The 26,937-nt window shown below is 45.4% G+C and overlaps 1 protein-coding gene across 2 annotated transcripts in view; it reads left to right on the forward strand.

Annotated features, from left to right (window-relative positions):
* Positions 1–26,937, forward strand: part of USP46 (ubiquitin specific peptidase 46) — a 44,293-nt gene that overhangs the window by 12,080 nt on the left and 5,276 nt on the right. For both annotated transcript variants that reach the window (XM_084856774.1, XM_084856773.1), the window contains 7 exons: positions 6,908–6,988; positions 8,622–8,835; positions 10,293–10,522; positions 14,065–14,141; positions 22,650–22,733; positions 24,686–24,883; positions 26,527–26,605. In XM_084856774.1, the coding sequence (XP_084712900.1) occupies positions 6,908–6,988; positions 8,622–8,835; positions 10,293–10,522; positions 14,065–14,141; positions 22,650–22,733; positions 24,686–24,883; positions 26,527–26,605 (963 nt within the window). The remainder of the gene's footprint in view (positions 1–6,907; positions 6,989–8,621; positions 8,836–10,292; positions 10,523–14,064; positions 14,142–22,649; positions 22,734–24,685; positions 24,884–26,526; positions 26,606–26,937) is intronic.

The following is a 26,937-nucleotide window of genomic DNA, read 5'->3' on the forward strand; positions in this document are numbered from 1 at the left end:
AACATCCCATGTGTCCACACTTCTCCCACTGGTGAAAGCAAGCAGGGCACTAGGTTTTACCCCCACAGCAAGTGGAAGTGGACTATTTGAGCCCCAAGGACAGAGTGGCTCTTAAAGCTGTAGGCGCCATCTTGGGGTCTGGAAACGGCAACCCTGTCCACAGGCTGGTGTGGAGCAAACAAAATTAACTCCTTGCACAATGAGTCTATACAACTGGAAGGCATGCAGTGCTGCTTCCAGGCCTAATAAGAACAAACAAAGGCCCTGTTTAAATGTGATGTTAGCTGTTCATTTCCATGTGGCCAGCATCATGTTTGTAACCAGGGAACTATGTAGCTTGGTATCATGTGGAACACACACACACTGCTATTTCAGAGTCCAGAGTATTGGGGGGCAAGAGTGCTAGCAAGGTTTAAAAGCCCAATCTTGGATACATTGAAGATAAAATTATGGGGGTGGTCTATTAAGAGCACTTGTTCTTAACAGACATTTTTATGTACAATAACTAGCAATACAGTATTACAACATAGGAAATGCTGGTATCTTTTTGTCTGGGCTGGGGGGATTTGTGCCTTTGGTATGCATAGCTGGCATACAGGCTCATTTAATTCTTCCTAAAACTTCAGCCTTGTAAATAAGCCCCTCGAAGTTATTCGCCTGAAACATTTTTACTAGCCTGCCAGGGGCTGGTAGGGGAGGGACAGAGAGCTGTGTAGCGGCTCTGCCAAGCTCATTGGCTCACCTGCATGCAATTCCTGGTCACCTATGGTGACCAGGCTACTGCTTAAATACAACGCTGTACTCATTTGCTGTGTAGAACCAATGTGCAGAATTGCTGCTCCTTCAGTATGAGTAGATAAAATTGCAAGATACAGTTTTTCTGGTTGGAGAAAAGGAGGCAAAGCCTTCCATTAATCTCCATCCTCCCATGTTACACTCTTCACATGTATAGACCATAGGGGCAAGCAGTTATTGGCATCATGTAGGCTATAAATGTACTGTTATTGGTTCTTCCACTGGTAGCAGCTGTACAAATGAGGAAAATCAGTACAATTTTTAATGTAAAGCAACAAAGATTTTTCTGAGTTTCAAGGACCAAGTGGCCCATGAAAGAACTCTGAGCCCAAAGAGAGAAACTGCGGAAAATACAAGACTAACAAAGAAATCTTCGGGAGATGTGTTTTCATGCGCACATATGTCAGATTGTATGAATTCAAGAGAAGAGAGATACATTCCTGGAAGAAAATGAAAACTTAGAAAACAAATAGAGGCTGACACTGCAACTGGTAACAAGGAAGTAGAATGACAATAAAGGTAGCTGCAGGGCCAGAAAGGCAGCTGCTCAGAATGTTAAGAGAGGTAAGGAACTGGAAGAAAAACAGCTGACCTACGTCTTTGTATTTAGCTAGCAAGTTAGAGAGAAGGGGAGCAAAGAGTTGCAAAGTCGGGACTCTGCTCTCAAGCTGGGTATGATTTCCAGTGGTTTCAGTAACAGTCTGTGTTAGTCTATCGCAGCAAAAACACCAGAGTCCTGTAGCACTTTAAAGACTCACACATTTATTGTGGCATAAGCTTTTATGAGCTAGAGTGCACTTCATCACATACATGAAATGTTGCCCTCAGTTGGCAGGTGTCGACTCAACTCACACTCACACACACACCACATTTTGATCATGTAAACCACCTTGATAATTCATTGAAAGGCAGAATATAATTATCCAAGTAAAACAAAGTATGTACATGGGTAGAGAGAAACCTTTGTAAACAATGAGGTCAAATGGTCATGAAATGTAAAAAGCACAATCTGTGATAATTCAGTGAAAGCTTACATGTATGCAAAGTAAGCACAGTGATCATTCGCAACAGCAGTAACCAAGAATTACACAACAGCCTTAGCATTACTAAGGGTGTCTCTACACGAGCGATTTATTGCACAGTTCTGATTGATCATTCATGGAATTTTGTGGGTCCTTTACATGGCGTTATCAACCTCCAGGATGCCTTGCGTGCATTTCCCCCTTTATTGCACTTTCAAAAAGATTGAAGATAAACTAGTAGTAAAAGTTAATGGTGCCATATCGACAGTGTATAATGCCAGCTTAGCGCCATGAACTTGCCGAGGAAGGACTTTCCTTGATTCAAACCATGTCTCTCAATTGCTGATCAGAGGGAGAAGAAAATAAAATGCCTCCCTGCAATGAAGGGAGACAGATCTGATCCCCTACCCCACCAAGCTCAGAATCAACGTCCTCTGTTGTTTCAGAGCACCCCATTAAGTTCAGTGGGGCTTACTCCCAAGTAAGTGTGCCAAGGGTTGCAGAATTACAGCGTGATCTTATCTACTCAGAAGTGAATCCCATTTACTTCAATGGGGCTTACTCCCAAGTAAGTGTGCCAAGGGCTGTGGGGAAACAGTACAGCACAAGTTAAGCGATGAAATTAAGACTCCCCCAACCGACACTCCTTTGCATATATGCCAGGGAGGGAGGTTTGCTTCCTCTGTGCAAACCACGTGTCTGCTGTGTAAAGAAGCCCATCCTAATCCCACAAAGAAAGCGAAAATGGAAAGCTCTGGAAAGGATGCAGGATTGGGGCGGGGGGGGCTTGCTTAATGTAGAAACACCCTAAGTAACCTGTAGTAGTAGGACAGGAAACTATTGTCTCTATTCAAGCCCAGTTTGTTATCACGGAACTTCTTGGTAAGTGCTAATTCAGCCATTTCACACTGGAGTCTTCGTTTAAAGTTCTCTTGCTGAAGAATGACAAGAATGTAGAGTGCCCTGCGAGATTTAAATATTCCCCCACTGTATTCTGAATGTTGCAGTTTCTGGTGTGAGATCTGTGTCCATTTGTATTGACCTGTTTCCCTTACGTCATATACAAAGGGCTTTGCTGGTAGGTGATAATATATCTTGGGTACAGATGATAATTTCTGGAGATCAGTGGAAGCTACTTGTTCCATAATGCTAGTATGGTCGAAGCCCTGATTCCAGATTGGTGGTTTTAATTATATAAATATAAGAAAGGGATGGGCACTGGGCACACATTCATTCTGATCAGAGAGTCCATATGGACCACCTAATTATCCCTGGGTGAGATCTCTCCCTAGGAAGTTAACAATACAATGCTATATATGTCTACTCAGAAGTAAGTCCCATTGAGTTCAGTGCAACTTAAGCCCTGAGTCATCTTTATCACCTTGTTGAGTTACAAGGAGAATTTTCCATGCATCAGGAACAGACATGTGGAAGAATGTATGGTAAAATCATCATCAGTATGGGACTCCTAATTGTAATCACTTGCCCATGCGACTCCAGAGACTGGTGAAGTTGACTAGACCAGCTAGATATACTGATCTAGTCAATTTTATTTCTCAGGGGAAGGAAATGCAGAAAATTATTGAATGGTGGGACATTGCTTGGGGTATTGCCCCCAAGTAAAACTATCATGATATTTGCAAGGCTGGTATTTCTGGCTGCTGGCATCTCAACAGCCATTGTTTTATATACCTTGCTGCACTGGCATATATTTTGAGATTGCTAACTCAGACAAGGCCCTCCTTTCCCAGGAAAGAAAGTGGTCAACCACATGGAGCTTTGATTTGTGACTCTGTGTGCTTTAGGTTGCATTACACTGTAGCCAAGACACATTCAGCGATGACATTTTGCTTGATGGATTCACACTACACTGGGAAGAAATAATAGAATTGTTTTGTTACCAAACACACTGTGGTTTGGCAACACTTCTTGTTATGGTAGCAGTGGCAAAGGAACACATCCTGCAGCAATGGCTCACCCACTGGACAGATGAATCATTCATCCAGGTGCTCACATCCCCTGTTCTTCAGTTTTAGCTACTCATGTTTTACAGACTGGGGGAAACAGCCCCTTTTTACTATCAGGCTAAACTTTACCTTTTCAACCCATTATTGGAGCAATGGGGTAGGCAACGTGGTGCCTTACAGATGCTTTGGACTACATCTCCCATAATCCCTGACTGTTGGTCATGCTGGCTGGGCCTGATGGGGGTTATAGTCCAAAAGATCTAGAGGCCACCAGGTTGCCTACTGCATCCATTTGCAGGGATGGCTGAATCCCAGAACTAAGGAGATAAGGTCCTGGGCCCTTCCCCAGCATGACCAAGGACTGCCCTTAATTTAACAGCAGGGGTGGGCAACGTGCAGGCCACATGCAGCTCTGCTGCCCCACAAAATCATAAAAACATTTTTGTTCTTAAAGTCAAAATAGTGTCTGGAGCCACCATTGGTAGCCTTTTTGACCCTTTTGGTGCTCCATAGCTTCTCCAGATGCCATTTTTAATTTCTAAAAAAAAATAGGATTTTTAAAAAAATTATGTGCCAGGGGGTGGCAGGGTGGGGGCAGTTTTCTGGGCAGAAAGTTGCCTACCTCTGCTTTATAGGGATGTTGGGTAAGCTAGTGGTTCTCAGACTATGGGTGTAGTCCTCCTGCAAGACAGAGAAGGAGGCATGCAGTTCCAAGGAGACAGAGGAGCCTACAGCAAATGGAGCCAAGTGTGCCTCCAAGCAGAAGAGGCACTGTGTTACATGTTTATTTCTGCACAGCACCGCTTTAGATTGCACTGCTGTAGGCAGGGACTGTCTTGTTTTTAGTGATTGTATGAAAGCTGGCCCAGGAGGCTTTTTGACCAAGGAGCAGGATAAAAAGGATTTAAATACATAAATACATAGCTGGTGTTTGAAAAATAAATACCACGGGACAGCCCCATGCAGAGATTTAGGGCCAAACTGCATGTGATATTAGATGTGTGGATGCATTTAACATGCATGGGGTTTTTTATACTTTCAAATAAATGGCAGCTACAGGGCTCTGCCTGAGCAGAATCAGGACCATGGTACACAGGGAGGGGGATTTAAGCTGAAGTCCTGCTGAACATCCCTCCCCCCCCAGCAACCTGCTGTTAACCTGAGAAGGTAAGCTCCCATTGGAAGCTCCACTGTGTCATAGAAGTGGCACAGAGCCACAGTTCAGAAGTTGATCGTTCTGGAAAATACAGATTTTTTTTCCAGCAATGGAAAATTAGCCACAGAAGCTATGTCAGTGCCTTTGCTTTCTCAGGGCTGATGTGAAGCATGCCTAATGGATGTATTGGATAAAAACGTTGCTATACCTGATGCTCCCTGGGGTGGATATGATGTAATTTGAAGTAGGCATTCATGGCCGCCAAGCCGGAGTCGCCCACAATGGATTGTTGTTGCATTTTGTGCGTTCCCATTGGCCATTTCTCTTCAGGAAGGGCTCAGGTGGACTGAGGAACTGAAATCTTTTGTGTGCCTGAAGAAATTCAGTACAGCCTTTTGTTTTCAGTGGGAACTGCTAAGAGACTTCTGTAGCCTAGGGTTGAAAAATAGGAAAGTGTTCTGACAGCAACATGACACTTAAAAAAAAAAAGCCTATAACTTTATTACTAGCTGCCAACTGCAGGCAAGTTTATTTACTTTTAAAGCCAGCTAGCTCTCCGCAATTATCTTTTCTAATTCTCATTCAGCCATTCCAGCTCTCTGAAAGCATTTGTTTACTGAGAAAAACCGAAGTTGCTTTACTAATCTAGGCAAGAGAAAAACATGCCTCCAGTTCCCCTCTCCCAACTCTTGCAAATCAGGCAAGTAGAAGGAATGATAAGGAAACCGTTAGATTAGATTGCAGAAATAAATAAAACTGGATAACATCAGAAAGCCCTGGAGGCTTGTTTATTTTTGTACGTTACTCTTATCTGGGAAACAGATGATGACAGGTTAACGGATGTGGGGTGAGAGAGTTCCTTGGTGATCCATTCCAATGTCATGTGTCAGAAGGAAGGGTTCCTGCACTCTGTTTTCAAATTATTATTATTATTATCATCATCATCAACAACAACAACATTTGTATACCGCTCCACATCTAAACAGATTAGTTTTCAGTTTCAATTTTAAATTGAAAACCAGTGGGACTTAACGTGTGCTTCATGCGTGGTATGTTGGATATTTATTTATCTATTTACCTATTTACAACATTTATATACTGCTCCAGATCTAGACAATTTCAGGAGCGGTGATGGCAACCTTTTCCCATTTGCAAGTGTTTTCAAAAGTCATATTCTGGCCTGTTAGGTGATGAGGATTAAAAACGTAAGAGCCCTGCCAGATTAGACCAAAGGCCTATCAAGTCCAGCATCCTGTTCCTATAGTGGCCAACCGAATGTCTGTGGGAAGCCCACAAACAGGATGTGACTGCACTAGCACCCTCGCTCTTGGGTTCCCTAGCAACTGGTATTCAGAGACATCCTGCGTCTGATACTGGAGGCAATATGTAGCCATGGATAGCCTTCTTTTCCATGAATCTGTTGAATTCCCCCTTTAAAGCTATCCAAATTGGTGGCTATTGCTACATATTGTGATAGCAAATTCCACAGTTTAACTAGGCACTGTGCGAAGAAGTACTTCCTTTTATCTGTCCTGTATCTCGTACCATTCAGCTTCATGGGATGACCCCAGGTTCTAGTATTACATGAGAGAGAGAGAAAAATGTCTCCCTGTGCACTTATCTCTCACTATCTCTATCATGTCCTGCCCACCCTTGCCTTTTTTCTAAGCAAAACAGCCCGAAACATTGTATCCTTTCCTCATAGGGGAGTTGCTCCAGCATTACGTTGCCCTTTTTCTGCACCTTTTCCAGCTCTACAATATCCTCTTCGAGGTTCATGGCAGCCTCATGTCGCTGCCTGAGCAGTGATGGGGCTGTGAGTGTTCAGAGATGTCTAAAGCCCTGCAGAGAATCCACTGGGAACAGCTTTGGGGGCAGGCAAGGGGAAGGGCCCTGTCCTTTCAGGATTATCACCCTTTATCTTCTTTTGATATGGAAGAGAATAACAGGCTATTTCTTTTCCCTAGGGCACCAATGCCTCTGCTCTGGAAAAAGACATTGGGCCAGAGCAATTTCCACTCAATGAACACTACTTTGGACTGGTCAACGTAAGTATTTTTGTTGTGGTGCAGGAAATGTTTTAGAGATTACATCAATATCTGAAAGCCTATTTTTTAGAATGGCCAAGTCACAACCCAGAGGACTGTCTAAAGGAGCCATTGCTGTGCATATTCTGCTCCTCTTATGGTCTTGTTGCCCACCTTCCTCCACCACCCTACCACCTGCTGGAGCAAGCAAAAGTCTCATTTTGTCCCACTGCAGGTGAAGGGCATATGGGAGGTTCAAGTCAAGTAGAGCTATAGCTTTGTTGCACTTTGTAGTGAGGTTTTTAGAACATAAGGAGAACAGAAGAAGGACGAAACAGACGGCAACCTGGATGCTGCCTGGTTCAAATGTGCAGTTTGAAGGTTGACATGACCCCCAGGCTGAGCAGCAGCTTGGATCCTGACCCAGAGGAAGCGAGGCCAGATAGATCAATTGGATAAGCATTACTGGAGGCAGACGTGCCGGATACCAACCCAGGCCCCAGCATTACACCTAGGCCTCTGCTGAAGCCTGTCAGCTAAGGAGCCCTGAAGTGGGACCTTCAGAGACAGAAGCCACCCAGCCCCGAGGGCCTGGTCCCCAGCACCCTCATTCTTGCTTGTCAGCACAGGCAATGAGCCCAGAGGGAATGAAGAGAGAGGAGGCAGAGTGCTCAACTCCAGGCCAGAGGATTCTCCCTTTAAGGTGAATGTGTGGCCTTCCAGGTGTTGTTGGACTGCAACTCCCAGCAGCACTGGCTATGCTAGCTAGGACTGATGGGATTTGCAGTCCACCAATACCTGGAAGGCCACACGTTCCCCACCAATGCTTTCAGGCAGCCTGTTCCTCAGGGAAGGGGCGATTTAACTCTGGAAGGATAAAAGGCCCCAGCTCAGCTCCAGACCTCACTGGAGCAAGTTGCTCTCTTGGAGATTTCTGCCATTCTGGGCTGCCTGTTGTGCCCATGGACTTCTGCTTGCAGTCAGAATGGGACAGCGGTGGCGGGAGGGCATGTTCAAGTGTTCCATGCAATATAGATCAGGAAATTCTCCCCCCTCCCAATCCATTGACTCATGGGCACCCACTGGACAATCAGTCCCCGCGTCTTTAGGTGCAGATGGCACAGCGGGCGGAGGAGGAGCTGCGGGGAAAGGCTCCCTGCCACAGGCTGGGCCTCTGCATCAACCAGACTGGCCCACTATCACCATGGTGACTGTACTCTCAGACAAATAGCATCTGAAAAGGCCCCGCCATCTTGTTCTGAGCAAGGAAGGGAGATCCGCAAGCAAAGCGTGGATTTATGCCTTATCCCAAGCAGCTTCCTGCATTTAAGGTGGAGGCTGTGCATGGTAAAAGGCTTTCTGGATCACAGCCAAAGTATGTTGATTTAATACGAATGTTTTGGAACTACTGGAATAGGAGCATTGTTTTTTTTAAAATAAACATGGTGTGCCGAACACCAAAACACCTGTTTACAATTATGTAACTTTTATTCCTAGCTAAAGATGACTACTTCATAGTTTCTGACCCACATTCAGTCAACAACAATACCTTGTAATTTTCACAAAGAGCAGAAAACCCAGAAGCAAGCGGGATGGAATACTTGGATGCTGCATTAAACAGCAGCTCATTGTAACTCTGTTTTTTATCTTGCAGTTTGGGAACACCTGCTACTGCAACTCCGTCCTGCAAGCCTTGTACTTCTGCCGGCCATTTCGGGAGAATGTGTTGGCATACAAGGCCCAGCAGAAAAAGAAGGAAAACCTCTTGACATGCCTGGCTGACCTTTTCCATAGTATTGCGACACAGAAGAAGAAAGTTGGGGTGATTCCGCCAAAAAAGTTCATCTCCCGGCTTCGAAAAGAGAATGGTATGGGCAGAGCCATGCATGCTTTTAGAACAGGGGCAGATCTCCAGATGTTTTGGACTCCAACTCTCACCATTCCTGATCATTGGTCATGCCGGCAGGGGCTTCTGGGAGTGGTAGTCCCAAACATCTGGAGATCTATCTTCTGCCCACCTTGGCTTTAGACAGTGGTCCTGCTCCCAGTCCTACCAAACCACTCGTACTTACAATACTTGTAAGAGAGAGAAGGCATGTGAGCGAGAGGAGGAGGAGAAGTCTGTGCCACCCCTCCTCACAGACTTGTGCACCTCTGTGCTGCTGTGCTGGCCAAGTCCCCCAGCCCTGCCAGGAGCAGCCTTCCCCAACCTGGCGCCCTCCAGATGCGTTGGACTGCAGCTCCCATCTTCCCCAGCCAGTGTGGCTGGTGGCCATGATGGGAGTTGCAGTCCAGCACATCTGGAGGGCGCCAGGTTGGGGAAGGCTGCTCCAGGTGGGGTTGGAAAGAGAGGGAGAGGGTGAGGAATTGGGCAGACATGGCAGCTGCTCCTATGAGGAGCGTCAACTCCTACTCGCACTCGTTTAGGCCACTGCCCCCAATCCTCCCCACTGCACTGTCAAGGGGGAGATGGGGCAGGGGGAAACAGAGGTAGCAGTTTGTCCATGCTCCCCCTCTTCCTTGGCGACTGAGCAGCATGGGGGAGCCCAGGCATCCTTCCTATGCTGCCCAGAGAGACAGGGATCCAGCCAAGAGGACATGGCAGCTTCTCCTGCACGGCTTCTTCTTCCTCCTCTTCCTCCTCCTTCTCCTCCTCCTTCTCCTCCTCCTCACTCCCTCATGCACCTCTCTGGGCAACCCTGCTGTGAGCCCAAATCCTCCCTGCCACACCTTCTGGGGTGAGCAGGCTGAGGCAGAAATAACTGCCATCTGCTCGTGGTCCCTTGCTTGCCTGCTGTCTGTCTGTTTGTCTGTCTGTCTCTCTGGGTGGCTCGGCAGATCCTGTCCCCGCCATTGCATCTCTCCGAGGGAGAGGGCAGGTGAGCAGTCAGATAGACTGGTGGCTGCTCCTTGAGACCGCTGCTTGCTTGCTTGTCTTCACAGGTAAGCAAGCGGTAGCTGCCCTGTGCCACCCGCCTTCTGAGTCTAGGCTGAGGTGTTGTTGTCATGCTCGTACTGTTGCGCCCGTGTCCTGCTTGTGGGTTTCCCGTTGACAGCTGGGTGGCCACTGTGTGAACAGAATGCTGGACTAGATGGACCCTTAGTCTGTTCCAGCAGGGCTCTTCTTATGTCCTTATGTCCCTGCATGGCACAGAGCAGGGGCCCCCAGACCACCCAAGGGCCCCTCTCCTGCTGTGCACTGAGGTTGGCACTGGTGGGTCCTCCTTAGATGCGAGGGCCCTGGCAGCTGCCTGATGGTGCTGTCCCCTGATACCAGCCATGACTTCAGAAGGCCGGGAAATATGCACCCTTCTCCTTTTTGCAGATCTGTTTGACAACTACATGCAGCAAGATGCCCACGAGTTTTTGAACTACTTACTGAACACCGTTGCTGACATTCTGCAGGAGGAGAAGAAGCAAGAAAAGCAAAATGGCAAGCTGAAAAATGGCAACATGAACGAAGCAGAAGAGAACAACAAACAAGAACTCACCTGGGTGCATGAGATTTTTCAGGGAACACTGACGAATGAAACGAGATGTTTGAACTGTGAAACTGTAAGCATTGGGCTAGTTGGGTTGTTGAGTTTTTGGCATATAAATAGCCAAAACGTTCTATAGGCATTGATAGATATATGTGCATTTATGAAGCTATCTGAGAAATGTGGATGTTTCTGTGTATTTGAAGTGAATATTGTCTAGTCTTAACAAACCCCTCCATGTCTATTAGCCATCAGTTACGATTGGCCATAGAGGCCCTGCTCATGTGCTCACTGGTAAGATCCATCAGGTTGGTGGGCATGAGAGACAGGGCTTTTTTGGTGGTGGCCCCATCATTGTAGAACTTCCTCTGGGGAAGTGCTTCTGGCTCCCTCATAGACTACTTTTAAATGGGGCCTTAAGACTTTTAATTGAAACTGCTTTTAAATGACCAATTGATGCTGGTCTGTAGCTGAAGTATTTAAATGGTTGTTTATTTTATTGTTGGCACTGAATGTTTTTTTTTTTAATGACTGGTATTTTATAGTTGTAATTATTTATGTTTTTAATTTTGTTGGTTGCTTTGAGGGGGCATTCTGCCCAGAAAGGTGGTATATAAATACTGATCTTAACAGTGGGCACTTGAGAAGGACCTCCGAAATAGATCTTTGTGTACAGCCAGGATTGTATGTTGTGGCATACCAGGGTGCCCTGGATCACAGTTTGGTAACTACTGAATTAGCCGAAGACGATCTTTTATAACTGCATTGTTAACTTCACACAGTGCCATTTTGGGCTTCAATTTCTTGACTAGGGCACGTTAGGATCGTTTATAGAATGGTGCTACAAGGCAAGGTTCTTTGTGTTCTTCATCATATTCACTGTCACAGCATCCTTTTAAGGTAGTCATTGTCGTTCCCATTTTAGAAATTGGCCAGGAGACTAAGGCATGACCAAGGAGACCCAGGGGGCTCACATGAGAGGTGGGATCTGGACCTGGGCCTCTTGAGTAGAGCCCCAAAGCAGCCCGTCAGCCTGATTCAAGTAGCCCGAAAGAAAGCCATCATCTCAGTTATACTCAGTCAAGATTTGTCCCAGTGTGCATTGGGGTGATCTGTGTTTTCATGTGCAGTTTACATGTCTGGATCCAGCCTCATGCTATGCTAAGGGGTGCATTGTGGGAGGCCTCCCAAAAGCCCGAGATCCAGATTCTGAGGGTGAACAATAATCACTCTATTTATGAGACTTACCATAATTATTATCCCAGGAGAAACCAGAATCTTTATTTACCCTTTAATTCTTCTGTCAATCTGACAAGTAGCTAGGAGGCACTGCATCTGATTGTGGTCACCCGTGACAGTTATGCACAATGTTGGAAGCAAGATGTTTCTCCCCTTGAAAGAACCACAAAATCAATAGGGAAAAATGGCTCAGTGACAACAGGAAAAGCTACATGCAAAGATGGGGGGAGGAGGCTTTGTTCTCACATCGATGTTCCAGAGCAAGGATTTCAACAGACATCTGAACCCTGAATGAAGAACTTAAAATTCCTCAAATCTCCTCCAAGGAGACAAGCCCTGTATCTACAGATCTTAAGTACAGAAACAAAATGTGTGTGCTTTTAATTTTGGTGCTAGTCTCAGAACTATGTTCACACGAGTGTTTCTTAATGTGCTGCGCAAAATGAACACAGGGAGAAACAGGTAAAGGTGGGTTTCAAAATGAACTTGGCTGGGAGGAAATCCTAAATCTATATTCTGTAATTTCTTCAAGAAACCTCAGCAGCAGCCAAATTTGGTTCTCAGGCTAGAGAATGAAGCTGAATCCAGACAAGGTACAGGCGATTCCAAAAGGGAAATCCCAGTGTGATGGGAGGGGCCTTTGGTTGTGATGGGTGAGGTAGCTATTTCTCCACTTGAGCAGGTCCAGAGACTGGGGGTGGTCTTGGGCCCTGCCTGGATAAGAAGGTAACAGTAATACCAGCATTTATGTTGAGATCTACCCATGGGCCATAGTAATCTAGGATTGATCACTGCAGTGCTCTTTACTTGGGGCTGCCCCTGAAAGCAACCTGGAAGACAGTGCTGAAGCTGCAGCTAATACAGAAGTGCTATTTCTGACCGTTACAGTAAGGTCACATGCAACTGTGTTGCCATAGTTGCACTGGCTTCCTGTTGGTTTTGTGCTTAATTCAAGGTGCTGATGCTTATATTTCAAACACTTCATAGCCTGGGGCCTACATAATTGAAAGTGCATCTCCAGATATGAGCTCCTCCACTGTCTCTGCCCTGCAAGTCGGGAGACACCTATGAGCCTTGCAACCACAAAGGCTAAAGAGGCAGGGAAACTGATATAACCTGGGTTTGCTCGTCGCAGATGTTAACCATGTTTAATGCAAACCATGGTTTGCAGTCCCCCTTCAAACCATGTTTTCATGTCCTGTTTTGTGGCTGGAACGTAACTACAGCTGAAGTACTCGGATGCCCTTTACTAAAAGAGCAATCATATGCTTTTTCTGGAGTGCCCCAATATCAGAGCACTCCATTCCTTCCTGTGCCGTGTTGGCAACTGCTGAGAGGGTGGAAGTGTAGTGGGTGGTGGGGCTTACAGTATTTTCTTCCATCCTTGGGTGGAAGAAAAATTATTCCCTCCCATTCAGGGCTGGTGTCCAAGGTAGACATGGTTGGGCACCTGCTGAGGGCCCATACCCCAGCAGGGTCCCACTGACAAGAGCCCCCCTGGACTTGCTTCTTCTCTTCACCATTGCAACCTGCTCATCCACCTGCCTCTTGCTCTGGCCCAGACAACAGTGGTGATGAGAAGGAGGAGCAGCTGATGCCATGGCCTGCTTGCTCACTGGCTCTCTGCCTGTCAAGCAAGTAAGCGGTAGCAATGCTGAGAAATAAGATGAGGAGCAATAGCAGCTGGAGACAATGGAAGGGAGAAGGTAGACTCATTGAGGAAGCCCACTTAGGGTGTCTTGTCCAAGGGACCTCCAAAACCTGGAGCCGGCACTGCTCCCACTGCTGGCAATGGGAGGGAAAGTTCTAGACATGGTCTTGAGCACTTCTAAATGTTTCGCAGGGACCCAGGCGTGGTCAGAAGCTGTGATGGCTTAAGTTCCCTTGGACCCTACTTCACCCACTGGCACCCCTCACAAATGTCTGTTCCTTCCCCCTTCTGTGGGGTTGGAGCACTCTCTATGCTGGCCTCAAGACTGTGCTTTCTAGACAGTTCTGTGGCCCCTGGGATATTGTCTAGGGACAATAGGATTTCTCTCTTAATGAAAGTTAGAAAAAACAAACCATGGTGAGATGTTAGTTCTGCATAGGGTCATAGAGCTGGAAGGGAATGAAATGCCAGTTTTCCTCATGTCCTTTCAAAGGCAGGACTGTTCATTGGCCATTCTCCACAAGACTGTGTCTCTGGTAACTTGTGATGCTGTATTTGACTGCCATGCTGCTTTAACTTTTCTGCACCTTTTGGCATATTCAGGTTTTGATGTTGTTCTGGCTCCGATGGTAGTCATGCCTCCTTTGAGCATTTGTTTCTTGGGCAGCTAGTCATAGGATCAGGTGACTGATTGTAAAATGCTTTGGATTTTTCTATTTTTGTTGCAGGTTAGTAGCAAAGATGAAGATTTTCTCGATCTTTCTGTTGATGTGGAACAGAACACATCAATTACTCACTGCTTAAGGTAAAAAAGTCTGGCTGCTGTAGGAATATAAACAGAAAACAGGTTTTTGCTCTATAGTCATTTTAGATTAGTGATTTTTTTTTAAAAGAAAAAGCTGTATTAGAGTTCCAGTCTGATATAACATAAATCAAATCAAGGAATATAAATGAAGCTTTTGTTGGCGGGAAGAATGTGGGAGTATATATCAATCATGGTGCAACTGAATATTTGGTAAGAAACTGCAGCTTTGGAATCTTTCAGTTGCTTACTCCTGGGAAATTCAACTGAAGATAGGATTACTCTGGAACAAATAGCTTGAAGTGTGTGTGTGAAAGCATGCATAATACATAGTTACTGGAAATATAAGCTATTTCTCTGTCAGTCAAAAGGCCTACTGATGAATAATATGAAACATTTGCTCCCAAGTGATAGAAACTTAATTTATCACAGCAGTTAACTGTACGGAAGCCCTTAGCATCCATTATGTCCCACTGAATTACATACAGTTAATTTATACAGATTTACCAGAGTTTTGCTGAACTAAGAGTTGATTTTGTTTATTTTACTTTGGATATTTGTAAACCGCCCTTCATCAAACGATACCAGGGTGCTGAACAATGAATATATAATAAAACCAATAAAATACAATAATAAAACATTAAAGGCAGTAAAAAAAACATTCACAAAACATTCTGACCAGCTTAAAATGCTCTGCATTTTATTAACGTATTGTTGGGACCAAGCCCTAGCAATAGGGGGAAATTCAATGGAGGGAGGGGGGCAACAGCATAATTTATCTTTGCATAAGAGCATCCGTCTTACCTGAGAGATCATGTCCTCTTCTATATCCAGTTGTGATATGTCTCATCTGTCCCAAATGCATATATTTGAACAGGTCTGCGCAATGGCTGATCCTTCAAGTCAAAAGCAGCCAGCCATGTTTGGTAATCCAATTGCTGCCTTACTGGTACTGGAAGAACAGGGAGACTGTTGAGCACCTGGCAGATCTATCTATCTATCTATCTATCTATCTATCTATCTATCTATCTATCTGTGGTTCGTACATTCTGTTCTTGATCTTCTATTTGAGCATGGAACTCTGGATGACAAGAGCATACAGCAAAGCCATCTAATTAGCATTTCCAAAGTCATTCATCTCCCTTTTCCTGGAGACTCACCAAAGCCTGAGTATGCTTAGACACTTCTTAAGGGTATGTTTCTACAAATGATTTTGCCAGGAAATAGTTGCTCAATCACATGGCTACTTCTCTCTGTCACTCTCCCATGGTGTCTTTTTTGGTGCCAGGTGACGACAGTTGGTTTTATTTGCTGTTTTTTCTTTCTTTCTTACTTCGTTTCTGCATTATGGTTTTATTGGGCAGTATCCAATGCTGCCCCCATGCCAGCGGGACTGACTGCTAGCACAACAGGAAGCTAGCGGTCCCTAAAGCAACTGGAAAGAACCCCAAATACTCATTTCTGGAATGCGGTAGGTCAGTGGAGGTCCCAGAAGGGAGCTCTGCTGACCTGTCCCATTCCAGAAAGGAGGCTTGCTTTGGGAAGCCCTAGCTTCCTGTTGTGCCAGCAGCCAGTCCTGCAGGAATGAGCAGAGGAGGAGGAGCAGTATTGGATACTACCCATTGTTTTTACTATCAGATTGTGAGCTACCCTGGAAATACAGCATCTCAGTCAGTTTAAATAAATAAATGATGGCTAGTACCATTTTCCCTGCCTGTCACATGGGACAAGGGAGTTTGATTCCCTGACAGGGAGTTCTCCTCTTTAGGGGCAGGAACCATAGCTTACTGCTAGAGCATGTGCTTTGCATACAGAAGGTCACGGGTTGTATCCCAGCATGTCCATGGAAAGGGTTGGAAAAGGTCTTGGAGAGCAGGTGCCAGTCAGAGAAAACAATATTGGACTCTCAGGATGGACCAGTCGTCTGACTGAGGATAATGCAGCTTCATGGGTTCATGTCTCAAATATGTGACAAGCATTTCTCTCAGAACCCACTGTTAAGAGAGCATTCAAAAGGCCCTGACTGATGACTTTGGAACCCTATCCAGGCATTTTGAGCCTGACAAGGGGAAACATGTGAGGAGAAGGAGTGCTCCAGCCTGGCCCCCATCATTGCCACATTTGTCACCCTCAACTTGTGGAGGACGACTATTTGAAGAAGAGGGAACTTCCACATGAGCCAGAAAGCTGATTTTCCAGCCTTCTTGCTCACATGGAGAGCCTCCACAAATACAGGAGGCTCGCCAAGTAGTCACTCTCCGTGAGCTGAGGGCAGTGAACACTACAAGGTAAAGGAGCAGGGCTGGAACACGCCCTCTCCTCACAAGTTTGCCCTATTCGAAACCCCTGAATAGGGCTTGGGAGCATGTCTGGAACTGCTGGTGAGCTTTCAAACAAGCCAAGGTGGTGTGGACTGTATGAACTGGCCCATCCACACGGGGAGATGGAGGCATAATTAACTGATATATGCACTATCAGGGCAGCTTGAAAGGGGGCCACACATGTTTGCGTGAACTACATTTGCTACATGTCCACCTCCATGTAAACATGCTGGCTTATGCTATTGGGACTTCCACATGATCCCAGTCTAGTCATGAGTCCACTGGTATTTCTATAGACTCCTGGAGACCATCTTTTGGGGCAGCAGACTGTAGAAACTAGCCTTAAGGTATAGTAAGGAAGTTCTCCACTGCCATCTCTGTGGAGTTGTTGTTGTTGTTACTGTTACTATTACATTTATATCCTGCCTTTTTTCCTCTTGCAAGGAAACCAAGGTGATTTACATTGTCCTCCTCTCCATTTTTATCCTTACAACAACCCTGTGAGGTAGGTTAGGCTGAGAGTCAGTGACTGGCCTAAAGTCACCCACTGAGCTTCATGGCCAAGTGGGGTCCAGAACCTGGATCTCCCAAGTCCCAGTCCAACACTCTAAACAGTACATCACACTGGTTGTCAGTGTAATGAGTTAATAAGGAGATAACATGTAGCTAGCAGCCTCCATTTTCTCTCTGTGTCTTTTTTGTAAAAGAAGAAAATATGCACATTTTATGCAAATTGCTGTCCTCTTTTCTCTTCTTTTTGTTGATGCATATCCTCTTTTTTTGGCCATTCCTAAGTGTCCACCCTAGATCTTAGCCATTCTGTTAGCTCTATAGCAACTTCCATAAAAAGCGAGTGCAAATAATGGCTGAATCTTGATTGAGAACAGTCTCTGTGAAGGCAGAACACCACCCTTTTGGTTTTTTTGTTCAGAACTAGCATAAAATGTACCCTTTGCCAGCAGGGTTCCAGAACGTATGTTGGAAATTATAATTGCCACGTTTGAGAACTGAAACGTCTTTGTTTGATGTTAATTGTATAAATAGTGTAGAGCTGGGAAGAGAAAAAGTAAGCAGGAGCTGTTCATAGGCAATCACTCAATTAGTTCCTTTCCCCTTTAATACTACATCTAGCTTTTCCTTCCTCCTAGTTATCTTTGGATGAAAAAGGCCTTCTGTGTTTAAGCCTCCGACATAGTTATTTTCCTCTGGGTATCAGTGCTGGCCAATTGCGCTCATTTCACATGCCAGCAAGGTTATGCTCAAAATCCTACAAGCTAGGCTTCAGCAGTATGTGAACCGAGAACTACCGGAAGTACAAGCTGGGTTCCGAAGAGGCAGAGGAACTAGAGATCAAATCGCCAACATTCGCTGGATCATGGAGAAAGCAAGAGAATCCCAGAGAAACGTCTATTTCTGCTTCATTGACTACGCTAAAGCCTTTGATTGTGTGGATCACAACAAACTCTGGCAAATTCTGAAAGAGATGGGAGTACCAGACCACCTTACCTGTCTCCTGAGAAACCTGTACGAGGGTCAAGAAGCAACAGTAAGAACCAGACATGGAACAACCAATTGGTTCCAAATTGGGAAAGGAGTATGACAAGGCTGCATGTTGTTGCCCTGCTTATTTAACTTATATGCAGAGTACATCATGAGAAACGCTGGGCTGGATGAATCACAGGTTGGAATTAAGATTGCCGGGAGAATTATCAACAACCTCAGATACGCAGACGATACCACCCTAATGGCAGAAAGTGAAGAGGAACTAAAGAGCCTCTTGTTAAGGGTGAAAGAGGAGAGTGCAAAAGCTGGTTTGAAACTCAACATTAAAAAACTGAGATCATGGAATCTGACCCCATCACTTCCTGGCATATAGAAGGGGAAGAAATGGAAACAGTGACAGATTTTATTTTCTTGGGCTCCAAGATCACCGCAGATGGTGACTGTAGCCATGAAATTAAAAGACGCTTGCTCCTTGGGAGGAAAGCTATGGCAAACCTAGACAGCATAGTAAGAAGCAGAGATATCACCTTGCCGACAAAGGTCCGTCTAATCAAAGCTATGGTTTTCCCAGTAGTAATGTATGGCTGTGAGAGCTGGACTATAAGAAAGGCTGAGCGCCAAAGAATTGATGCTTTCGAACTGTGGTGCTGGAGAAGACTCTTATGAGTGCCCTGGACTGCAGGGAGGTCAAATCAGTCCATCCTAAAGGAAATCAACCCTGAGTGCTCATTGGACGGACAGATACTGAAGCTGAAGCTCAAATATTTTGGCCACCTAATGCAAAGAGAAAACTCCCTGGAAAAGACCTTGATGCTGGGAAAGATTGAAGGCAAAAGGAGAAGTGGACGGCAGAGGATGAGATGGCTAGATAGCATCACCGATGCAATGAATATGAACTTGAGCACACTCCGGGAGAGAGCGGAGGACAGGAAGGCCTGGCGTGCTATGGTCCATGGGGTCACGAAGAGTCGGACACGACTTAACGACTGAACAACAACATGAGTGCTGGCATTAAAATAGGAATTCATATAATAACACAATAAATTATGTATCAATTATTTTTATTTCCATGAGGAGTTGAGAAGCCCAGTTGATGCAGTCAATTTTGCTTCTCACAGCCCCTTCCCTTTTCTTTGTTTTGTTAGCATGTCCCTGTGTGCTGGATTTGTTTTAAAGAAAAACATCTTCCCTGTGAATAAATAACACCTCCAACATATTTCTGCCTAAGTCTTACACTCTAAGAGAACAACTTATACTTCTGGATTTGAGCCAAAAATCAGACGTGTGGGAATATCTTCTTATTTAAATCAAAATAAAGTAGCTCATGTTGATATCCATGAAAGCCACGCGTAAATAAAAATTCAAGAAGCCGGCTGGGCTAGAGATAAACAACTATCCGTGCCAGGCTAAATCTTTAGCGATGTTATCTGCCCCAGTGGTTGCCAATCCAGAAGTAGGACGGGGGCGTGGTGGGAGTGATAGGGCCATTGGCCATTTTAGAAAATAGTAGGGAGGACTTGGCCCATCACCATCCTCAAAGTGGCTCTCCATTAAAAATAAATCTTTGCTGTCTATGGGATTAAGGTCTTGTAGGGTGGCCATGTGTCCTCTTTTGCAGAGTACAGTCCTCTATTTGAAGGGGTACCAGAGGACTGTCCCCTATACAGGATATTGAGCTGTACTATCTTTCTGTTCAAATTATAATCATGTCTCAGTTTGCATCTACACATATACATTAGTATATGCACATTTATGCAAATTGCTGTCCTTTTTTGTCTTCCTTTGGTGATGCATTTCCTCTCTTTTGGTATGTGTGGGTGGGGATTCATAAGTGGCCACCCTAGATCTTAGCCATGTAGCAACTTCCATAAAAAGTGAATGCAAATAATTGCTGAATTTTATGAATTCTTGCCACCTGGAAATGTTTTTGAGGTAGTAGGTGCCTAAATAAGGCATAGCATGTTGCAGTGGAGGCTGGTGGCTCCGATGTCAGTGAGGTGGTGAATCTGCTCCGAGTTTCAGTCAGAATTCTAAAGGAGCTAGCCAAGGTGCGGAGAGTTTTGACTGCAGCCTGGAGTGGATTCACTGCCTCACTGACATCGGAGCCACCAGCCTCCACTGGCATGTTGCAAACTGTGTAGGCACTCATAGAATCATAGAATAGTAGGGTTGGAAGGGGCCTACAAGGCCATCGAGTCCAACCCCCTGCTCAATGCAGGAATCCAAGTCAGAGCATCCCTGACACATGGCTGTCCAGCCTCGAACGCCTCCAGTGTGGAGAGCCCACCACCTCCCTAGGTAATTGGTTCCATTGTCGTATTGCTCTAACTGTCAGGAAGTTTTTCCTGATGTTCAGCCGGAATCTGGTTTCCTGTAACTTGAGCCCATTATTCCGTGTCCTGCACCCTGGGATGATCAAGAAGAGATCCTGGCCTTCTTCTCTGTGACAACCTTTCAAGTACTTGAAGAGTGCTATCATATCTCCCCTCAGTCTTCTCTTCTCAAGGCTAAACATGCCCAGTTCTTTCAATCTCTCTTCATAGGGCTTGGTTTCCAGTCCCCTGATCATCTTCGTTGCCCTCCTCTCCAGTTTGTCTGCATCCTTCTTAAAGTGTGGTGCCCAGAACTGGACACAGTACTCCAGATGAAGCCTAACCAGTGCTGAGTAGAGGGGGACTAGTACTTCCCGGGATTTGGAAGCAATGCTTCTGTTAATGCAGCACAAAAGAGCATTGGCCTTTTTTGCAGCCACATCACATTGTTGGCTCATATTCAGCTTGTGATCGACAACAATTCCAAGATCTTTCTCGCTTGTAGTGTTGTTGAGCCACGTATCCCCCATCTTGTAACTGTGCATTTGGGTTCTTTTTCCTAGGTGCAGAACTTGGCATTTATCCCTATTAAATGTTATTCTTTTGTTTTCTGCGCAGTGCTCCAGTCTATCCAGATCACTTTGAATTTTGTATCTGTCTTCCAAAGTATTAGCTGTCCCGCCCAATTTTGTGTCATCTGCAAATTTGATCAGCATTCCCTGCACCTCCTCCTCCAAGTCATTAATAAAAATGTTGAAGAGCACTGGGCCCAGGACTGAGCCCTGCGGTACCCCACTCGTTACCTCTCCCCAGTTTGAGAAGGTCCCATTGATAAGCACTCTTTGAGTCCAGTTCTGTAGCCAACTGTGGATCCACCGGATCATTGTTTCATCTAGCCCACTTTGAGCTAGTTTGCTCATCAGGATATCATGGGGTACTTTGTCGAAAGCTTTGCTGAAGTCGAGGTATATGATGTCTACAGCATTCCCATGGTCTACAAGGGAGGTTACTTGATCAAAAAATGAGATCAGATTTGTCTGGCAGGAGTTGTTTTTGACAAATTCCTGGGACATATGAGACCCCAGTGCACACACAGAGCTTCCCAGCCAGTAAAGGCTTCCCTTTTCACCCTGGGCCCCACCCAAGGAGCATTAAGCCGTTGGATAAAAAAACCAATGTCTCTGTGTGGGCACAGAAAGCAGACTCAAGAGTTTCTCTTTAAAGACTTCAGAAGTGCCAGCTGTTAGGAATAGAGGCACATGTTTTAATAGTATGGTATAATTGAGCTGCCCCAGCGACACTGTAAATAAAGAGCCAGAATACTATAATAGAGCTCCCTTTATCCCAAACTGTTAATTAGTTAATTCAATTAATTTTTAAAAATTAACCTGCCCATTGGGAATGGAGGATTCTGCTTGGCCTTTGTGGGATTGTATTCATTCATTCATTCATTCATTCATTCGAGATATGCATTCTCCAGCTTATTCTCCGCAACAAAGCTTAAAACCCACAATAAGAACACTTTAATGAAACAGCAACACATTTGAGAACAGCAGGTGACAGAAAACCCAGGATCAGCACAGAAACGAGCAATTAATTACCCACAGTGAGTTAATTATCAGTATATCACTAACCAGTTACTCCAAAAGCCCTCTGAAACAAGATTATTTTTACTACCTCAAAGTTGCATGGGGCTGCCTGTTAAAACCTGGCAGGGCAGGAGTCAGGGGTCAGGCAGTTCCTGATGGCCCAAGCTGTTACAAGGGCCAGCCGCTGACCCAAAAGGCTGGCTACAACCCACCGAGCCAGGTGGCAGTGGCTGACGCCTGCCATTTTGATTTCCCCACGACACCTGGAGGGCCTGCTGTAGTGTTGCTCCAGAGCTTTTCTGCTGCTTTGCATCCACCTGCCACTATGAAGTTCGGGTGAGAGAGGGGAGCCCACCTGGAGGGCGCCAAGGACCCTGCCAAACTTGGTACTGGCTGTGACCCCTGGGCAGCTGGCTTCTAGACCAGTTGCCATTTCTGAGCACCCTTTCAAGCAGGGGTGGGCAACTTGTGGCTCTCCAGATGTTGGACTGTAACTCCCATCAGCCTGAGCTGGCATAACCAATGGCAAGGCATGATGGGTGCTGCAGTCCAACAATATCTAGAGGGCCACAAGTTGCCCACCTTGAAAGCTGCTCTTTGCTGGTGCGGCAGGATTGCACACAACATGTTAGATGCCCGCCCGCCTGCCCACCCACCCCTCCGATAACTGCGTCTAAGAAACAGGGAAGCACAGGTACTATAACTCACAGCCAATTCAATGGGTACTTGGGGTGGAAAGTTCCAAGGCACTTCTGCCAGCTGGGACCTCTGCTGTTTTTTTTCCAGAGACTTCAGCAACACAGAAACTTTGTGCAGTGAACAGAAGTACTACTGTGAGACCTGCTGCAGCAAACAGGAGGCACAAAAAAGGTAAGGAACGCCATTGGTGGCTCGCTCCCTGTGCAGCATGGGCTGTGTTCCTAGTTCAAATGTTCAAGCAGTGGTTAAAATGAAATGGATCTCAAGTAAAGCAATGGTCATCTGCACATATCTCCCTGGCAAACATTAAAAAACGTCCAGAATGGAAGGTGCACTATTGGCTGTAATCATCCAGCCTTCCTCCGCCTGGCACTGTCCAGGTGTGCTGGACTGCAACTCCCAGTATGGCCAGCACATCTGGAGGGCACCAGGTGGAGGAAGGGTGCTGTAATCTATAGCTCTGTGCAGGCAACGCCATGCATATCTTTGTGGCTCATGGAAGGCTGTAGGACAAAGAGGAATGTGAAGCCTCTCCCCCCGCAGTGAATGTGACTCACGCTGAAAGCCAACCAAATTTTTCCACCTGGTCTCAATGACTAGCTGTATCCATGCAGTGGAATAAGGTGGCAGAGTCATGCTGTACCATGAGGCGGGCCATCACTTTTGTCTGCAGGTTGGACATGCCTTTTCTTCAATTCTTCCCCTTGGTTAAATAATTTGTTTATTCTTACATCTATATGCCACCTTCCCTTCCAAGGAGCTCAAGGCAGCATACCTGGTTCTTCCTGCTCCTCCTTTTATCCTCACAGCGTCCGTCTGAGATAAGTTAGGCTGAGAGATGGAGACAGGCCCAGGCTCACCCAATGAGTGTCATGGCAGTGTGGAGATGTGAACCCAGGGCTCCCTGGACACCAACGACAATACCTTGCTGGCTCCCCCTGGCAAGTAGAAAAGCAGCACATCCAGGAGAAAGGTTGTAGCTCAGTGCTCTCCTTAGTAATGTTTTACTTAGAGCGCAATCCTATGCACATTTAGACCGAAAAATGTCCTACAACTCCCAGCATTCCCCAGCCAGCATGGCTGGTGGGGAATGCTGGGAGTTGTCAGACTTTTTCTGTCTAAATATGCATAGGATTGTGCCCTTAAGGAGTCTCTTTTTTAACATAAGGTAGCTTTAAAGAACACGTATCCCCCTCACCTGCAGCATGAAGTGATACAGTCCATGCTACTGCCTCAGGGCTCTACCCCGCTCCACTTTTCACACCTCCTTCTGCTGCATGTGTAGCAGACCTGCTGAGTGGGAACTGTGGGCTTTTCTACAAGAGACATTTATCGTGCGCTCGTCATTCCCTACTCATGGTTGTGTACGGGATCTTTAGATGATGTCATTACCCTCCAGTTTCGCTTCTGTGTCTAAACAGCACTTTCGGTAAGTTTTTTTTTGAGGAGGGAAAATTTATTTAATTGTAAAAGCAAAAGAAAATGCTTTCCTCGCTTGTGTATTTGCACTATTCCATTATGCCACAGTGCCATCTAGAGGTTATGTAGCAGAAAAAGAGGGAAGGAAAAGCTCTTCATGTAGTGCTTGGATCTCAATTCTGTGACGAAACCGAAAGAAGATACAGTGAATTAACAGCCTCATGTAGAAAAGCTGTATGAGTTGCCTGCATGTTTTATTCTTCTAAGGTGTGTGCATGGTTCTAGTCACCTCAACGTAACCCATAGGTTTTTCACTCTCCTGTATTTTTATGTCTATTTATGCTTCTTATTACAACCACCATGCAGCCAATGTGATCTGATACAAGAGTGCTATCAATAGCACAGACATCATGCTAAATAATATTCACAGATATTATGCTAAATGGACATATATTTTGTTTAAACAATTTTGGGTTGGATCTGGATTTAGGTGTACTTATTTTGCATTATTATTTTGACCTCAGTCTCATTTTGTCTGGTATAATGGGAAGACTGTACTATAAGTAATCGGCTTTTTAAAAAAATCTATAACAAATGCTTTGCCGGTTCACTCCCGCACTCCACCCTGGTGGAATAAAGACCTTCCTGTATAGTATGAGTAGAGAGTGCAATTCTTATTCTGTGACGTTACTTTGATTTCGCAGGATGAGGGTTAAAAAACTGCCAATGATCCTTGCATTACACCTGAAGAGATTCAAATACATGGAGCAGCTACATCGGTACACGAAACTCTCTTACCGCGTGGTATTCCCACTGGAGTTACGACTCTTCAACACATCTGGGGATGCTATCAACTTGGATCGCATGTATGACTTGGTGGCTGTTGTGGTTCACTGTGGCAGGTAAACTGCATTCAAGTGTAATCCAGGAAATAATTCTGTACAGGAGGAGTATCATTCCCTCTAATGCTGAACTCAGGCCATGGAGCGCCTATCGATTTGGAAGTGGAACAGGGCCACCCAAAAATAAGGGCCTTGCTTCTACATGTTCAGCGTATTCCCTAAATATGTAGAAGTTCCGAAGTTTGTAAATTAAAAGAAAAATCATTTTTAAAAACTCAAAACAAATGGCCTGACAGGATGTACAGAACCTTATGGTGTCAGTTCAGGTAGCGGGGGAGAGAACAATGTGTGTGTTTGTGTGTGGGGGGGTGAAGACAAGGGAAGTAGCCTACTCAAGCCCCCAACAGTTTATAATACGTATCCTAGAGGGGGAAGATTAGGGTTGGGGAGAATGTATGCTGTAAGGTAAAAAAAGATATATCTCCCTCCCTGCACTATAAGGGATGTCTCAGGAGAAAGGAAAGGTAAAAGGGCAGCTTTTCTCTTCCCCACCCTGCAGACCCTCCCCACCCCCTGCCCACTATATAGCTGTAACATGTTCAGGTTCAGAGTCAGCCTTCAGATTGTTGTTATGCACATCTGCCAATCAAATTACAAAGCTGGAAGAAAACTGAACTCATGCTGTGGCTGAGGGACATGTTGTTTATTGTTCCCCCCCCCCCAGTCCCTGTGCCTATAAATTAACTAGGGCAGAGCAATCTAACGGGAGCGGGGAAAGAGAATCTCTGGTGGCCAGATTGCCAAATCCAAATCAGTGCTGGGTTCAAGCCAGCGGGGTGGAAAGTGGTGGGGTGGCTGAAGGGAAAATGAGTATGTCAGTTCTAGAGCTAGTGTACCATCCCTTTGTCAGGGGAACATGAGAGCTTTGGAACTTGGAGACCCAAAGCTCCCTGAATGCACCCCTGGACACACCCCTCTTTGCTGTTTTCACCATCAGAACACTGGCAAGGGCAGGAGAGGTTTCCACACTCACAGTTGGGAGACTTGCAAGAATGGGTCCCTTTCTACACCTGCGGACCTCCCTCTCCGTGAGGGGAAAGGGAGGTTCGCTCTATCTGGCCCCTGAGAGGCCTTCCTAGGGACCATACGATTGCAGTCTAAATGTATTTTAGTATAACAGGGGTGGCCAAAGTACTGCCCATAGGCACCAATGCAGCCCAGACACCTTTTGTGGTGTCCGCTGAGGTGCCCTACCCCTCCCACTTTAAAAAAAAAAAAGTTAACACCTTTTCTTACCGGCAGCTAGGATTGCTTTAGAGAAAATTGGGATTAGAGAGCAAGAGGGAGAGAGAAAAAGAGATGGGAGGGGGAAATGAGTTTTCTGGTGGAGGGGCAAGAGTTTGTCTTCTGTTCAATAGTTTTCTGTTGGCACTGAGAACTTTGGGTTCAACATAGTTTTTTAGCGTGTTGGGGCTCAAGACCCCACCTCTGTATTCAGTCTTTTGGGAAGGTTACTTGTTCTTGTAACTAGCCATGTCTCCCATGGCAGCCATTTTGTGGTGGTGCCCACAACAGTTTCTCAAATTGTCAAATGGGCCTGAAAAGGTTGCCTGCCGCTGTACTATAATATGACTTTTGTGCTTTAGGAGGCTGACCCCATCGTGTCACTAAATTTTTTTAATGGTTTTTCCTTTCCTTTTTAGTGGACCTAATCGTGGACACTATATTACCATTGTGAAAAGCCATGGCTTTTGGCTTTTGTTTGATGATGATATTGTAGAGGTCAGTACACTGATAACTGCTGAGAAGAATATAAATGTATTGAGTTGTTTTGCTCATGTGATGTAGCTTATCACTTGAAAATTAATTTCTTAGAATAAGAGCAACCCCTAAATATCGGGAAGCATTGAAGTCGGAGGGAGTTTTGCCAGGATTTCATTGTCTTGAATCCTAAATTTTAAGTATCCTCAGATGTTAATTGGAGTCAAGTCTACACATGCAGTGGAATGAGGTGGTGTAATAGACTTCACCACTTCAGGCTACGGAGTGGGGATTTAATTTTTTTTTAAAAAAATCTCTGCATCATTTTAAAAGCTGCACAAATAGAAAACTAG

The sequence above is a fragment of the Heloderma suspectum genome, chromosome 5, assembly GCF_057233095.1.
Source record: "Heloderma suspectum isolate Gila_16-S chromosome 5, 16-S_ref, whole genome shotgun sequence".
NCBI lineage: Eukaryota > Metazoa > Chordata > Lepidosauria > Squamata > Helodermatidae > Heloderma > Heloderma suspectum.